Here is a 15,666-nt window from a genome sequence, read left to right as displayed (position 1 = left end):
TAATGTTTCATCCTTATTGCACATAAAGAAAGTAACATTTCCAACATTGTTTTAACCCTCTCAAATGCATCTGGTGCTAAACTGCTGTGGGTTTTAACATAAAAAAGGAGTGAGGAGGTCAAAAGTGTTTGTCATCTGTGTTTTACTGCTTTCAGCCTTTGGACCCGGGCTGGATGCTGAAAAGAGGTGAACCAAAGAGAAGATGCTCAGACGTTTGAAAACTGGGAGGAGGAGCACATCACAGACTGCCGGTTCAGAGGTGTTTGGAAAAAAAACTTGAAGTTGTTAGTATGTGTAGAAACACACCTTGAGAAGTGAACACAGAAAAATGAAAATGCTGCTGCAGCTGCTCGGCGCTGCTGCTCTTCTCGCTTGCGGTAAGTCTGTTTTTCATTGCATTATTAGAAAAGGAACTTAAGAGCACAGATTTAAATTTGAAATCCTTCCCAAAAGAAATGTTGGAGGTGGATCAACAAGAAGAACCAAATGAAATGTAAACAAAAAGTAGTGCTTTCAATATTGTTTATGCGTAGCAACGGTTAAGGACATCAAGTTTAAGGTATTCTTTGTGATGTTTTTTTTAATGTCAAAAGGGCCTTGAGATTATGATGTGCAGACCCAAGACAAAAGGGAGAATTGTCGAATATTTCAAATATTTTTTGGGCATAAAACAAAGAAAATATGATGTGTAGGAAAAACAGGTAAAACTTAGAACAACAAAACAAAAACATGTGTTGTTCTTTTACTTAGAGAGTTATAACCTTCATAATATTTTTTCTTTAAATCAATTTCCAACCAATCTTAAGGGCTACTGCTATTTTTCATCATGAACTCAACTGCTTATCTGGTGAGATGTGGAGGAAATGCCTCAAAACACTCTACTGCAAAATGTTGTGTTCATTAGCAATAGTTTGAAGAAGAACATTTTTCAAACTGATTCAAAAAATAATAGACAATTATTATAAATTAAATGGAAAGGGATTGTAGCATTTCTAAATTAGTCATGCATCCATTTGTCTGATGTTTCTGAAGCCCCACACTGCATGGTCGTGCAGTGGTCAGATAGAGAGTCAGTGTTGTGGTGGTTCAAGTCTGTCTGTCTATAAACTCAATAAGGATTCGTGGAAAACATGTGATTCTATAGTGTCTTGTTGTTAAAGTGAAACATTACCCAAAGTTTTGTATGAGAATTGACTGCCATGGCTGGACTGTGGATCTGTCATGGGACTTTTATGATTAAATGGGTTTTTAAATGATTCAGCAGCTTGTGAAATTTCACATCAACTGGGCAACTTTGGTTTTTTACTCTTCACCCATTTAAAGCAATCACAGTATTTTTTATTCTACCGTTCTTGCTGACTGGGAGATGTTTCTTGTGATCTCTGTAATGACGCGTCATGTCTACACACATCAGAACATAAAAGACCAAACGTATTTGTTTAAGCATTGTACAATTATTACCCCATCTATTTAAATCCTAATGCTTAATTGGGAAGCACTGAAAAAACTGAAACGTTGACTTTAATTAAATGTATTATGTCAACAAATTTCACATAACTGTATTAGGTTAGCTGAAAGCAATAATATTAAGTTTAAATAACAAATACTAAGTTCCACTTAACATTATTGCTTTCAACTTATCTAATACAGTTATGTGAAATTAGTTGACATAATACATTTAATTAAAGTCAACGTTTCCGTTTTTTCAGTGTAGTAGGATGGTAGTATTTGATTGATTACCTGTGTTGTGGTGCTCTTCATAATATATAGTTTATATTCCATATATTACATTTTTTGTCATATAAGTGGGCCGTAAAACCATTTTGTTTTCTTGTGTTTCAGCTCATTGCCAGTGTCAGCAAGGCTGGAGGGAGTATGAGGATAGATGTTACTTCTTTTCAGCTGATACAAGGACATGGATGGAGGCTAATGCGTTTTGTATTGCTCACAACAGCAACCTGATGAGTGTCCAGGACATTCATGAGAGGGTGAGAACACACAGACTCCAGAAGGAAACAAATCTTAAAACTCTTCACCCATTGGTTTGATGTTTTTAGCAAATGGCACTAATCATTTATTGTTCTGGGAAACATTTAGCTTTTGGAGATGATTATGACAAAAATTAGGACATTCAAACAGCCAACAATATAACACAATTCAAACACAAGAAAGATAATGCTGGAAAAATTGAAGGTGATAAGCCAACAAGATCTGCTGGAAACCCAGATAAGACATGTGTGAAAAAAGTTGGCACGGAATGATTCAGTCCTAGATCCTACAGCCTTACACACTGCAGGAAAACGTGTATCGTATGTGTGTGTATTTATTCACATTGTTTGAATTGTTCATGAGAATTTGGAATGTGTAACCTGTTTATTTATATTTTATACTTATATATATGTTTGAAATAAAATACATCCTTCTCAATACCTTACTTCTGATTTGTAGCTGTGGGTGAGGACACAGATCGGCACAGAGATCTTCTGGTTCGGCCTGAACGACGAGGTCATAGAAGGCGTGTATGAGTGGAGTGATGGGAGCCCCTACATACCATACTTATCGTATGTAAAACCAACATTTAAATAAACACACATTTCAGTCATACCCAAAAAGTATGTGTTACATTTAGCTGATGCAACGTACAAAAATAAAGTGTTTTATCTGAGTTTATCATAAATGATCACTCTCCTGTTTCAGATACTGGATGAACGGGCAGCCTGATAACTGGGGCAATGAGCCCGGAGAGGATTGTGGGCAGGTGGTCGGTGTGAGCAATGGACAGTGGAATGACGAGAACTGCAACATCAAGAGGAAATACATCTGCAAACACATCAACCGTAAGTCCACCGAAAACTGTCCGTACTGTGTTGGATTTAAAACCTGTTTAGTGAAACCGTAGAGCTAAAACTGCTATTCCTCTCTTCATAAATATACATTTCAGAGCAATTTCTTTTGTTTGTAATGTGACAACTCTACAAGATACTCAGATATTCTTCTTCAGTAAGAGTAGCAATACAGCAAAACAATGTAGGAATACTCAGTTGCAAATAAAGACCTGCAATAAAATGTCTCCTAGGTAAAATAAAGAATTTGAAGTACTCAATAAAAGTACTTCAAATTGGTTCTTAAGTACATTAATAAAATGTAAATGTACTACGTTTAATTTCACAACAGCATTTAAGTCTAAACAGAGCAATTCTTGTTTGATCCTCTTCATGTAATTCTCAATAAAATGTTCTCTGATCAGATATTATGTTGTTGTTGGAGGAACAATATTTTAAGCATTTTCTTTCTGCTCTTCAGCGAATCCTGGCCCGCAGTGTGACTTTGCTAACGGCTGGAGAGACTACGGCTCCAACTGCTACAAGCTGAAGGCTGAAACCAGGAAGAGTTGGTCTGAAGCGAGGGGAGACTGCGTTCAGGAGGGGGGAGACCTGGTGTCTATCCTCAGTGCAGATGAGGAGCAGTACGTCACAGGAACACTGGACCCATCCTGGACTGACCTCTGGATCGGACTCTCTACGCTGGTGAGAGGAACACAGGGTGACATTAGCACAGCTCCTTATTTTTAAGTATTGGATATGAATATTTATTCCACTCATGGCAATTATTATAAAACAAAACATGTACACCTGAAGCAATTTTTGTAACCCATGATGGAAAGGAGTAGGGAGAAGAAAATCTTATTCAACCCCTTGCTCAAAATCATCTCCCATCATCGAAACTATACTGTCTAATTATTATTTTTTAAACGTAGAGATGTTCTTAAAGCGCTTTAAATCATTTGGTAGAGGAATTCCACAGTTCAACGCCAACTACAGAGATACACATCTGCTTTAAAGTAGTCAAACTGATGCTTAAAGTTACATTTCCTTTTATGTTGCTCATCCTCTTAATTTAAAATATCAAGGCTGAATACTGAAGATGAGCTTTGTTCCTCCAGAAATGCACCAAGATTTCCTGTCAGGTTGAAGCGGGGAACAGTCATTATGCCTGGTCTGATGCTCTCGCATTGGGGTACCAAAACTGGGCCGATGAGCAACCTTCAGGGTAAGATATAACATTATTTGGGTAATTTACATAAAGATTTGTTGCGCAATCAAGGTTAAAACACATGTTCTCCAACAGGGATTTACAGGCCGGCTTATGTTCTGCAATCATTAAAGAACCATCAGACGAGTTCGGGAAGTGGAGAGCCCATGTGTGCAGATATGAGCGTCCCTACATGTGTAAACGGCCACTGAACAGTAAGCTGGATTGGTTATCAAAAGCGTACAACAGTTACTTTAAAATGATTTGCTTTTCGTTGAAACTATTTCTTCTTGTTCCTCTAAATCTCCCCTCCAGCTATCTGCCCCCCTGGCTGGCAGAGTTTTGCTGGCAGTTGTTACTGGATTGTCAGTAATGTGAATCTGTTGACCACCTGGCACGACGCCGCCACCAAGTGCTCTGCTCTGGGGGCCCACCTGCTCATTATAAACAAGTAGGTGATTTTGAAGCCACAGTATGCTACTTTTATAAGAAGAAATAGCATAATCTGACTCTTACCAAATAAAAGCTGAATTTAAAGGAGTAAAATGATCCTGGCTCCAGTCCATACACTGAGGGGATTCAATGCAACCAGCCTTGCCACGCAACTTGGTCTTGAATGACAACCCTAAACGAATACTTTAGGCGCAAAATGACAATTATTCACCCCATGTTGCCATCAGTTCTTTAAGAAAACTTTGTTCATCTGGCATTTCTTCTACATGGTGAAAGAACAGTCCAAATCCGAGAAAAGTCTTGATAAACTGAGGTTAATAGTGGCCAAGTTTAACAAAAATTAAACCATTTAACTGCTAAATGCATCACAAAATGTTCTCTTAATGCAGTTTATTGCTGGGTAAGTAGCATTAAGAAGTGTATTAGAGGTTGTTGTTTAGCAGCTGACTGATATGGGATGTAAAACCAAAACAATGAGCTAAAAGAAGCTAAGAAGTTGACTGCAGGGAACAGTGGAGAACTTAACCTGTGTCATTTTTGTCTAGTCAAGATGAACAGTTCTACATAAATGGGAAACTCCCGGACTTTCACCAAGTGGACATCCCTGACCTCTGGATCGGTTTATCAGGTACTCAACACTTCAATTATTGTCATGCTTGCTGGGAAACAATAACTAAATGCTTTTGTTCTTTACAATAAATGTGATTTTTGAAAAAGCCCTTTTCCATCATCATCGTGTTTGTGATGTCACCAGATAAGGACCAGGATGGGGATTTTAAATGGGTGGATAAATCCGAGATTACGTTTTCCAACTACCTTCCTGGTTGGCCCAAAAACACTGTTGGCACCTGGGACTGTGGACAGATCTTCACAGGTAGAATTTACCCTCGACCATCTTATCCCTGGACGGACACTTTTATATGTTTTAAGTTGAGGCTGGCACTACAAGACCAACAGGATTTAATCTTCTGTTTCAGGAAATTATGAGGGCAAATGGGAAACAACCAACTGCTTCAAGAGCCTGGGTTACATTTGTGAGATGACGGGTGGACAGAATCCAAAACCAACTTCAGCTCCTGGTCAGTCTGACTTCATGTTTCCTCTCCACATACTGTCTATCTGAAGCTGTTTCAATAACTCTCACATTTGCTTTTTGCTCCAGATTCCCACTGTGACCATGGATATTTGTTGTATGAGGATTTCTGCTATCAATTTGAGACTGAGTCGGTGAAGAACTGGCAGGACGCTGAGGCTCACTGCACCAGAGAACAGGCTCACCTGGTCAGCTTCAGCTCACTGGAGGAGCTGAGTTTCATCATTGGTAAACCGGCTGCAAACCACATGCAATCATCGTGAAAATAATCTATAAAGAAAGTCTATTTCTTTAATGCAAAAACTCTTTGTTCTGCAGCTCACATGCCAGGGGAAGCCTGGACGGGGTTGAATGACATAAACATCGAGAACCAGTTTGTGTGGACTGACGGAACTGCTGCGGTAAGTGATGGAGCCAAGGTTTCAAGGTTTCAAGGTTTTTATTTGTCATATGCACAGCAGATACAGCGTATATGTTGGCAATGAAAATCTTATGTCGCGTGCTCCTCCAACAACTCAACATACATGGTGCAAAAGATAAATAAAATAGTGAAAAAGAGAGAAGAATATTTACAATATCAAAATACAGATTTGAGGATGTGAAATATATACATATGTGGAATACATTGAGAGTATTTAAATACTTTACACTGTTGAATGAGGAGGTATGGACAGATGCATATATTACATATAACAGATGTATATGGCAGATATGTATAATATATAGATATGTGTACTATAAACAGATATGTATGGCAGATGTGTATAATATATATATATATATATGTATGTGTGTACTAAAAACAGATGTGAGTAGACATTCACACAGCTCAGGAGTTCAGTAGTCTTATAGCCTGTGGTATAAAACTGTCTCTGAGTCTGGTGGTCTTGGTCCGGATGCTGCGGTACCGTCTGCCAGACGGCAGCAGACAGAACAGATTGTTGCTGGGGTGATGGGGGTCCTTTAATATCCTAAAATAAAAACACTAAGATGTGGAGTTGTTGAGGAGCTCGAGACACGGCAGCCATCCTCGGCGCCATCTTGCTCCATGAACGTATGATGTGATAACTGAAATCATTTTGAAACAAAGTACTTAAATAAGAGACTTATGGTCTTACAACTGCACAGAGCAGGATACAGTTCACAACTGGCAATGCAGTCCGTCTATTTTATTATAAATGAAATGCATTTTCCCATTTTTGATTAAATTCAGTAAACCTAGTTTATAATTAATGTCATCATCTTTATTCTCTAACTATTATAACGTTGAATTATCTCGGATTTTACATTTTGTATATACTTTAGTATCTATTGGCTTTATGTGAATGTTGATGTTCAACTTGTTTTCACACTTTTACAAATGTTACGTAAAATGTTGTCATTGATTTAATTAAGTTATGACAATGTTAAGAATTAATCCTCGATGCTTTTTAAAGATTTGCGAAAACTATCGCTTTTAAAACTTAAAAATAACAATACATGATGCTGTAATTCCTTTCTTTATCCACTCATCACGTATTCCTAGTTTAAACATGTCTTTTTGATGATTCATTATGGAAAATGTGGCAGTATGACACTGAAGTTGCTCCCCTTAACTCAACTCTTTCCCCTCTGGACTTCAGAACCTCCTTCCATGGGCGGCCAACCAGCCGGACAACTGGCAGAACAACGAGGACTGTGTGAACCTCCGAGGGATGAACCACCCCGAGCCTGGGTTACTCAACGATGATTTCTGCACCTCCACAAAGGAATTCATCTGCAAAAAAGGTTTCATACTAAGCATTTTTGATCGCCTCTTGTGTTTTATTAGTGATGGTTGTAGTCAAATGTCTGTCTTGTCTCTTCAAAGCCAAAGGACAAGGCCCTCCTCCCCAGCCCCCGACGTCTGGACCAGGTAAACCTCCTACTACACTGATCAGTGCATTTGTAGCGGGACCTGAAAATGACAATATGGGTGTATCTTTATTTGTGCTAATATTCTGTTATTGTTGTTGCAGGATGGAATCCGAAATGTGGATCCTGGATGCCCGACCCGTTTAACGATTACTGCTACCTGTTCAACTACCTGTCCACCAGGACGTGGTCAGAGGCTCGGGCCGACTGTGTCAACCAGGGAGGAGACCTCGTCAGCATCACCGATCCTTTCGAACAGGCCTTCATTCAAGGTACCGCCTTTTACTTTGTTTTCTGACATTTTTCTTTTTCTTCTGCACTCATTGCAGTTCAACTAATTCAAATACTAAATATAATTAGTGCTCATTTTATGATGATTGAAGGACTGTGATTTTTAAACCGTTTTTTGTCTAGTAATAATAATATTTACAGACAAGGTATAATAATAATAATAATCATAATAATCATAATAATAATAATAATAATAATAATAACAATAATAATAATAATAATAATAATAATAATAATAATAATAATAATAATAACATAAATCATTAAAAAAAGAAAAAAGGTTGGCACACTAAAATGACACATTTTTTCTAAAACTATGAATTACTTTATAATTGCTTACAATTCTTCTTTAACCTTTTTTCCTACAGTAACACTAATAGTCTGTCAAACTCATTATGAACAACCTGACATTTCTGAAGAAAACAAAAGTGCAATTTTGACAAATTATACCTCCGTTTATCATTTTCACAAATAGTGTGTATACAAAGGCACAAAACATGTAGTCACCGGTATCTGGAACTGAACAGAAGAGTATTTTAAGATCTAAAAATGATTTTACATTCATTTTCAGATCTGTGTAGTAATCCTGAGCACCTGAACTGACACACCACCATACAAACTAAAGTGGGAACTATTAAGGAAGAAGATGAAGTTATCCCCATGCCTTATAAATGATTACTATTTATACATTAAAAATACATTGACTTTGCAATCATCCCACGGCCCGGATTGGACCCTCTGGTGGGCTGGTTTTGGCCCGTGGGCCGTATGTTTGACACTGGTTTAGAATCATAAAATATTTTCTGTCAATCATCTATTTAGAATGAAGTGTGCTGGATCATAAGCATCCACACCAAAAAGGCTCAAACCTTCTTCCAGAGCAAACTTTCTCTGGCAGAATGAACCTGCGTTAAGCTCGTCTAACTCTAATTTGATTTGTGTTTTCCTCTCAGGTGTGATCGGGGTGAGTCCCACCGGGATCTCTCTGTGGATGGGCGGCCACGACTCGGTCACTGAGGGTGGCTGGGAGTGGATGGATGGTTCTCCTTTCAGATACATCCGCTGGGGCGCAGGTTAGTTTGAAGTCGAATCACTTCTGCATGTTTTCTGTGAGAAACAAAATGCAAGGCAGGTTTATTTTCGTTGGACATTCAACAACAACGCAACTCAAAGTGCTTTACAACAAACATTAAGAACTGCAAAAGGAACACAGTTTAAAATGACACCTAAGTACATTTTTAAAAAAGCCAAGAGAATAGGAATGAAACAGGTATAAAAACAATAATTAAATGTACAGTGCTGTGAACGAGTGATCAAAGACAACTGATTTCTTTTTCTTCGCCTCATTATTCCTCACAGGTAACCCTGATGACTATTACGGGGAAGACTGCCTCTCTATCCTCATAAACAACGGCTACTGGAACGACGACAACTGTGATAACAAAAGAGGATACATCTGCAAACGCAAAGGTGGGATGTGTTTAACTGTCAACAGAAGACGATACTGAGTGTTGATACATGTTTCTAACACTATGGTCATGTTTCCCTCTTTCAGGAAACACACCTGAGCCCCCTCCACCTCATGATGGTAACAATACCTCATAATTGACATTGCTATCTGCATGATTTCTTCTTAAATCAACCTAAATAATGACCTAAAGCTGCGATGAATTTGTCGTAAAGTTAATACTTGATGTGTAAATCCTTCCTGCTGCAGGTTTCATGACGGCGCTGGTGTGCCAGGACTCCTCCGCTGTCCTCCACTGTCCGACTGAAAGTGTAATTAACATCCAGTCTGCTTTCTACGGACGAAAGAGTGCTGACATCTGTCCACATATGGAGGGATCAGGAGGTACTGTAGTCACTCTGTCAATGTGTATCATCGTCTTTTGACCGACAACTGCTCTCAAGATCATATCTAATTATTATGTCAATATGTGTCAATGATCCTTGTCCTGTAGGAAGCTGCACAGTGGATGGTATCCTTCCTTACTTCAGAAAGAGGTGTGACAACCATCCCTTCTGCTTTGCGTACGCCCATATCGAGGAGGACCCCTGCCCCACAGTTTCCAAATACCTTGAGATCGTCTACAGCTGTGAACAAAAAGGTGGGCTTTTCATTTCTTCTTTCATTTATTGTTGTGTCTAAAATCTCTCCTGGAGATAAAATAATGCCCTGGAATTAGTAACCGTCATCTTAGCGCTAATTTATTTTAGTTTTAATTTAATCATTTGGGGGCAAAACATTTTTTTAAATCAAATCATGACAATATGATCACATGATAATTATGACCTTACAAAAGAGAGAACAGATAAACATTTAGAAAACGAATAAAATCCCTTCATTTAAAACCATCATTTTCCTAATACCTGAACAATGTTTTGTCCCTTTTCTCTTTTGGGTTTTTTTTACTTGGTATTTAATAATAGCAATATTATTATTCCAAAAGAAATTGACTCTTCTTTGAAAAACTTAAAAACCCTTAGTTCTTCATTGAGCTTACTCTACAGAACTATTGAATTCATTATCTGGAGCTGTTTCTATCTACAGCCCTCAACATAATGTTTACATGTCTTAGTTTTAATTTAAATGAAAAGGCTGTGTTTTGTGATTCAGTGTGTCTGCACGGCGTCGGCGTCGAGGACGGGAACATCACCGACGCCCAGCTCTCTGCTTCCTCCTCCATCGGTTTCTTCACTCCCAACAAGGCCCGCTTGAATGGAAACTCCTGCTGGATGCCTTCAGGAAGCCGTACGTATCAAACCAGCAGTCACACATACAAGATGAGACTTCAATGTATTCTTAAAGGCAGAGTTTCCTCTTTATTTAATGTTGAATTGGTGTTTTCACATTATCCTCAGCAACCTCAAGCTGGATCCAGGCAAATCTGGGTCAAACCAGAAAAGTGACAGGAATAGTCATCCAGGGTTGTCCTCAAAATGAACACTGGATCACCAAGTTCAAGATCCAGCACAGCATGGACGGAACAACCTGGACTGACTACACTGCGGACGGGCAGGTGAGTAAGCAGAGACGGACACCTGACAAACTTTAACAACATCAAGAGGTCGAGGGTTTTCTGGGCCAAAACCAAACTGTGAAGATGGAGAGGCAAAGTCAGTTTTTTCCAAGCCCAATATCACAAAGCATGCCTCAATGGCTCCCAAGTAAAACAAGGGAGATAGACTTCATATAAAGAATTACAACCATACAATACAATGATAAACACTGTGAAAACAATCAGCAAAATATACAAAAACATACCCAAATGAAACAGAAATAAATTTGTCAAAGATGTCTACAAACCTTAAAAAATATTATGATTATTATTAACCCAGACTTTGTGAGGTTGACGGATGATGAAAAAAGACAGCTCACCTCTTTGGTTGAGGAGACAATTCCAAAGAAAAGGGGCTTGACTGTCAAAGGTCCTACCATCCGCTTTTTAAAAAAAAATAATGAGATGTGATTTTTAAAGATTGTAGATCCCCTTCTGAAGAACTTGTTGTCAATTTAGAATCTTTGGTTTTCAGTCTTTCCCAGGATCCACGGACAAAAACAGTCCCGTCACTCAGCTGCTGGGAACACCCGTGACGACTCAGTACGTCCGCATCCTCCTGCTGGAGTACAACGATCAGGCCGGCCTTCGCTTCGACATCTTAGGATGCACACCCGACTGTAAGAAAATGAGTTTTACATTATAGTTTACAAATGTACTTACAAATCCCCCCCCAAAAAAGCTTTACTATATAGCTCAAAGCCTACTCACAAAACAATCTGATGTTCAATGATGAAATGTTCAACAGATGCAATCAGCTGCGTCAGTCAGCCCAACTTCAACTTCGCCAACAATCAAATGACGTGAGTGAAACTTTAAAATACACCTAAAATCAAATAGTGCATATTAATAAACCCAACATTTGTATTCTGCAATTCTGTCATCATACACCCTGGAGCCTCTGATTCTCGTGTGTGTTTCAGTGTCAGTTGTCCAGCTCGCTGTGCCAGCACCTACCACAGAGTGTACGGCACTTCAGTGTATCGCGGGGTATGAGTGCATTTCTTATCAACACTTCAGTACTTTTTTAAAGTATAGATTTCTTACTAAATATATAATTCTCTCTCTGCTGTGTCTCCTCTAACAGGACTCAAACATCTGTGCTGCTGCTATCCATGCTGGAGTGGTGTTGAATGAGAATGGAGGAGACTGCACTCTGCTGAAAGCTCCAGGACAAGACTTCTACCCCGGCTCCACCAGGAACGGCATCACCTCTTTACAGTAAGCAGAGTTTAAAATAAATCCCTTTTTCTGTGTATACTGTAACATTCCTTGGAGGGTAATTCACATACTGTTCTACAGATATGATGGGGACTATGCTGTGTCATACACTTTTTCGGATGGGGGTGAGTTACATTTATCATCCCTCAAACAAATCTCTTTTCTCTAAGCAGACATTTTTGATCAAATAACATTTGTGTTTGCTTTTATGTGTTTTTTTTATTCATTATGATCGCACTGATGTTAATCTCTGTCCTTCAGAGCTCAGGTGTTCAGGGCCCGACTGGTATGAGTTAGGAGATTTCTGCTACAAATCTTTTGGAGACAAAAAGACATGGCACAATGCTCAGAGTACTTGCAGGGCGCTGGGTGCTGAACTCATTTCCATCCTCTCCATGACGGAGCAGAGCTGGCTGGAAAGCTACCTGTACATGGGTATGTATCTAGAAAATTGGAATTGAAAATAGAATTTGTTTTAATGACTAAAAAATAAAATAACAAAGGAAGAGGATTCCAAGATTCAAGGGCTTTTTTTCACATGCAGATAAGCTACACCATAATGTTGGCAATGCAAATGTTAAGTCCCAGGATCCTCCAACAATGCAACATACAATGCACTTAAAGAGAAATAAAAATAAACAAGGTATTGCAAGAGAATGGTGAAGGTGACAGTGTAGGTAAAGGTGACGGTATTATTTTGTGACACTGTCATCTTGTAAACCTTGGTACGCTTCAAGATAGAGAAAAAGAAGAAACAAACATATGGTAAGAAAGCTCATTTAAGTTCTTGGTTTATGCAGCCACCAGTGACGTGTGGACTGGTCTGACTGACCTGGTTGTGACCGGTATGTTCACCTGGTCCGACGAACACATGGTGACCTTCACTTACTGGGCCCCGGGAGAGCCCAACAACCACGACGGGTTCCATGAAGACTGTGTTGAGATGTTGCACCAGGTACACACCAGTAACAACATTTAGTACTAAGGCAAAACTTGATCAAAATCCTTTGAAATTGTGATGTAAATGTCATCTCTGTTTCAGACGGGACGATGGAATGACGTGTCCTGCACAGAGCTCAATACGTACATATGCAAAATGCCCAAAGCACATTACCCACTGCCCTCTGTGAAACCCACCGTGTACGGCTGCCCTCAGGTGGGAAGAGCCAACCATACATTTTATAAGAGTCTTGAATTTATTTTCTAGTTACTAGTCATGATGCAGAGGTACAGTGCGTGTTGTGTAAAGACATAATCACCTCTGTGTCAGGGCTGGGACGCGTACGGCTACGCCTGCTACTGGATGGAGGAGACCGCTAGGACCTGGTCAGAGGCTAAGACATTCTGTGAGGGGCAGCAAGGCTTCCTGCTGCACATCGGAGACATGTGAGCGGCTGCTTGTTCTGTTCTCACCATATGTGTATCAGCAGCATAATACAATACGTGTAGACATCTCAAAGAAGAAATAGAAATAAAAATAAACTGGCACCAGAGAAAAGATATATATACAGTTGACTATGAAGGTAAGGAAACACTATTGAAATTAACAAAATATAAAGCAGGATATTATATACATAATAGTGCAATGAAATGAATATTAAATCAAATATAAATGTACAATGTAAAGTGTAAAAAAAAACCAGTCTGCAATCATTTCTAGTGTTCAGCTTTTGAATAAGGAGGTCAGTTTCTCCATGATTTATTCCAAATGAACAAACTCACTGAGAGGCAAGAGAGAAAATACAATTGTGTTGATCCATTTTCCTCTGACAGCAAAAAAAGGTGGGAAGAAGGGGGTTATAAAGAAAAATTCCCACCCCCCCAAAGAAAATGTTTTTGCCGCTGATAAAAAATAAATGGATTGATTTGTATTTGAAACATTCGATAAAAAGCAACATTTTTTTGACGTATTACTTATTTTGGCCACAAGGGGCTGCAACACTAAATGGGCCTTTTTTATTTTACACATAAGACTGCATAACTCCCAATTATGAAATCAAAAAGAAGTGACACAGATGAATTGATAATAGTGGCAGATTAAGCGTTCCTCATGTTGTAACAATCTGATTGGCAAGAGTTTGAATGAATCGTCTCTGTGTGTTTCAGTTATGAGCAGTCACATTTCACAGTGGCGTTGTCGGGTAAGACTGGCTTCTGGTGGATTGGCCTGCGTGCTCAAGGAGGGTCGACTGGAGGGGTCGACTACATCTGGGACAACGGTGCCGCTCTCTCCTTCACCCACTGGGACAAAGATCAGCCAGGTACAGACACTAAAAATCAGGAGTATTTCCCTCTCACTAAACCCATTGGAAAAACACACCAATGTCCATTGTGTCTGTAGATAGCGGGGACGGCACCTGTGTGGCTATGACAACGGGTCCGATTGGTGGTTTCTGGGATGACAAGGAGTGTTTACAGAAATACTCCTTCGTCTGTGAGAAACCCCGGCCTGACATCACCCCCCCCACCAAGGCCCCGACTTTACCCCCTTCTCAGGGCTGTGCCACAGGCTGGACCGCCCTTCCTCACTTCAGGAACTGTTTCAGGGTAAATAAAGCAGTGGAATACACATCTAAAACCAGGATTATCTGCAGGGGCATTACATCAGTAACCAAGCACATTAACTCAAGTATTGACCTTAGGTTCCAATCTGAAGTTGTTATTATTTACATTAGTACTTTTCTTCTTCTCCACAACATCTCAAAGAAATATTCTGATACATTTATTCGACAGCTTAAATCATCTTACATTTTACAGTTTTTCATCCGTATCCTGTCCAGTGCAAACCATGTTTCTCCAAATGAGTTGAACTTGAATGTTTTTGATAAAGGATGTTTAGTCTTCTTTAATGCATTAATTAACGGATGGCGTTTTATAGAATGTGAAACATTGATGTGGTTTAAAGTACTCAACAGTGTATAAAGGAGCCTTAAACATCTACAGCTGTATAATGAAACACATTTCATGAGTAGTATTCATCCAGAAACATTACAAATCAGAGAGAACATGTTACTACCTATTAGTACTTTACATGTTTATATTTTACTTATAATGTATTGGTGCTTTTACTTAGTAGCAGAATACTTCCTCCTCCTCCTCTGGTCAGCACTGGTTATTTTATTGGCTGATTTGTTGCAGCTCTTCCATGATGTGGACTGGTCCATGAAGAAGAGTTGGGGAGCAGCTCTAGAGGACTGCGTCTCCAGAGGAGCTAACCTGGTGAGCATCCACACTCAGGAGGAGGAGGAGTTCCTGGGTCTGTACAGCAAAGGCACCAGCAAGTGGATCGGCCTTAAGCACAACCCAGCAGAAGGAGGTGAGTAAAGTGTGTGTTTTAAAGGGTTGAAGATAATTGGGGTACAAATAAAGAACACACTCATGAACATTCCCATCCTGTAGGTTATTCTTGGAGCGACGGCACACCCCTCTCACACACTAACTGGGGTTCCGGGGAGCCCAACAACCACGAGGGCCGTGAGGAGTGCGTGGAGATGGTGAGCAGCACCAACGGGACTTTCTCAAAATGGAACGATCTGAACTGTGACGCTCACCAGGACTGGATATGCATGATCGCTAAAGGAAAGACCCCCATCCTGCCCCCAGTGCCCCCACCTCCACTCCCAG

The 15,666-nt window shown here is 39.6% G+C and overlaps 1 protein-coding gene across 1 annotated transcript in view; it reads left to right on the top strand.

Annotated features, from left to right (window-relative positions):
* The first annotated feature begins 218 nt into the window (after positions 1 to 218).
* Positions 219 to 15,666, top strand: part of LOC134868405 (macrophage mannose receptor 1) — a 20,962-nt gene continuing 5,514 nt past the window's right edge. The window contains 36 exon segments of the mRNA XM_063889509.1: positions 219 to 377; positions 1,843 to 1,988; positions 2,449 to 2,561; positions 2,698 to 2,837; positions 3,304 to 3,527; positions 3,944 to 4,050; positions 4,129 to 4,247; positions 4,348 to 4,483; positions 5,031 to 5,113; positions 5,240 to 5,359; positions 5,463 to 5,564; positions 5,648 to 5,806; positions 5,897 to 5,979; positions 7,201 to 7,345; positions 7,428 to 7,472; positions 7,576 to 7,743; positions 8,716 to 8,835; positions 9,122 to 9,232; positions 9,318 to 9,350; positions 9,480 to 9,614; positions 9,724 to 9,870; positions 10,380 to 10,514; positions 10,625 to 10,782; positions 11,297 to 11,441; positions 11,570 to 11,624; positions 11,745 to 11,811; positions 11,909 to 12,042; positions 12,124 to 12,167; positions 12,304 to 12,477; positions 12,843 to 12,997; positions 13,085 to 13,198; positions 13,313 to 13,428; positions 14,149 to 14,303; positions 14,384 to 14,589; positions 15,181 to 15,358; positions 15,442 to 15,666. Coding sequence (XP_063745579.1) covers positions 329 to 377; positions 1,843 to 1,988; positions 2,449 to 2,561; positions 2,698 to 2,837; positions 3,304 to 3,527; positions 3,944 to 4,050; positions 4,129 to 4,247; positions 4,348 to 4,483; positions 5,031 to 5,113; positions 5,240 to 5,359; positions 5,463 to 5,564; positions 5,648 to 5,806; positions 5,897 to 5,979; positions 7,201 to 7,345; positions 7,428 to 7,472; positions 7,576 to 7,743; positions 8,716 to 8,835; positions 9,122 to 9,232; positions 9,318 to 9,350; positions 9,480 to 9,614; positions 9,724 to 9,870; positions 10,380 to 10,514; positions 10,625 to 10,782; positions 11,297 to 11,441; positions 11,570 to 11,624; positions 11,745 to 11,811; positions 11,909 to 12,042; positions 12,124 to 12,167; positions 12,304 to 12,477; positions 12,843 to 12,997; positions 13,085 to 13,198; positions 13,313 to 13,428; positions 14,149 to 14,303; positions 14,384 to 14,589; positions 15,181 to 15,358; positions 15,442 to 15,666 — 4,546 coding nt within the window. The 5' untranslated portion in view covers positions 219 to 328.

Source organism: Eleginops maclovinus, chromosome 8 (assembly GCF_036324505.1).
Source record: "Eleginops maclovinus isolate JMC-PN-2008 ecotype Puerto Natales chromosome 8, JC_Emac_rtc_rv5, whole genome shotgun sequence".
In the NCBI taxonomy this organism is placed as follows: Eukaryota; Metazoa; Chordata; class Actinopteri; order Perciformes; family Eleginopidae; genus Eleginops; species Eleginops maclovinus.
Note: the sequence above shows the minus strand (reverse complement) of the source record. Positions and strands in the feature narration are given on the sequence as shown.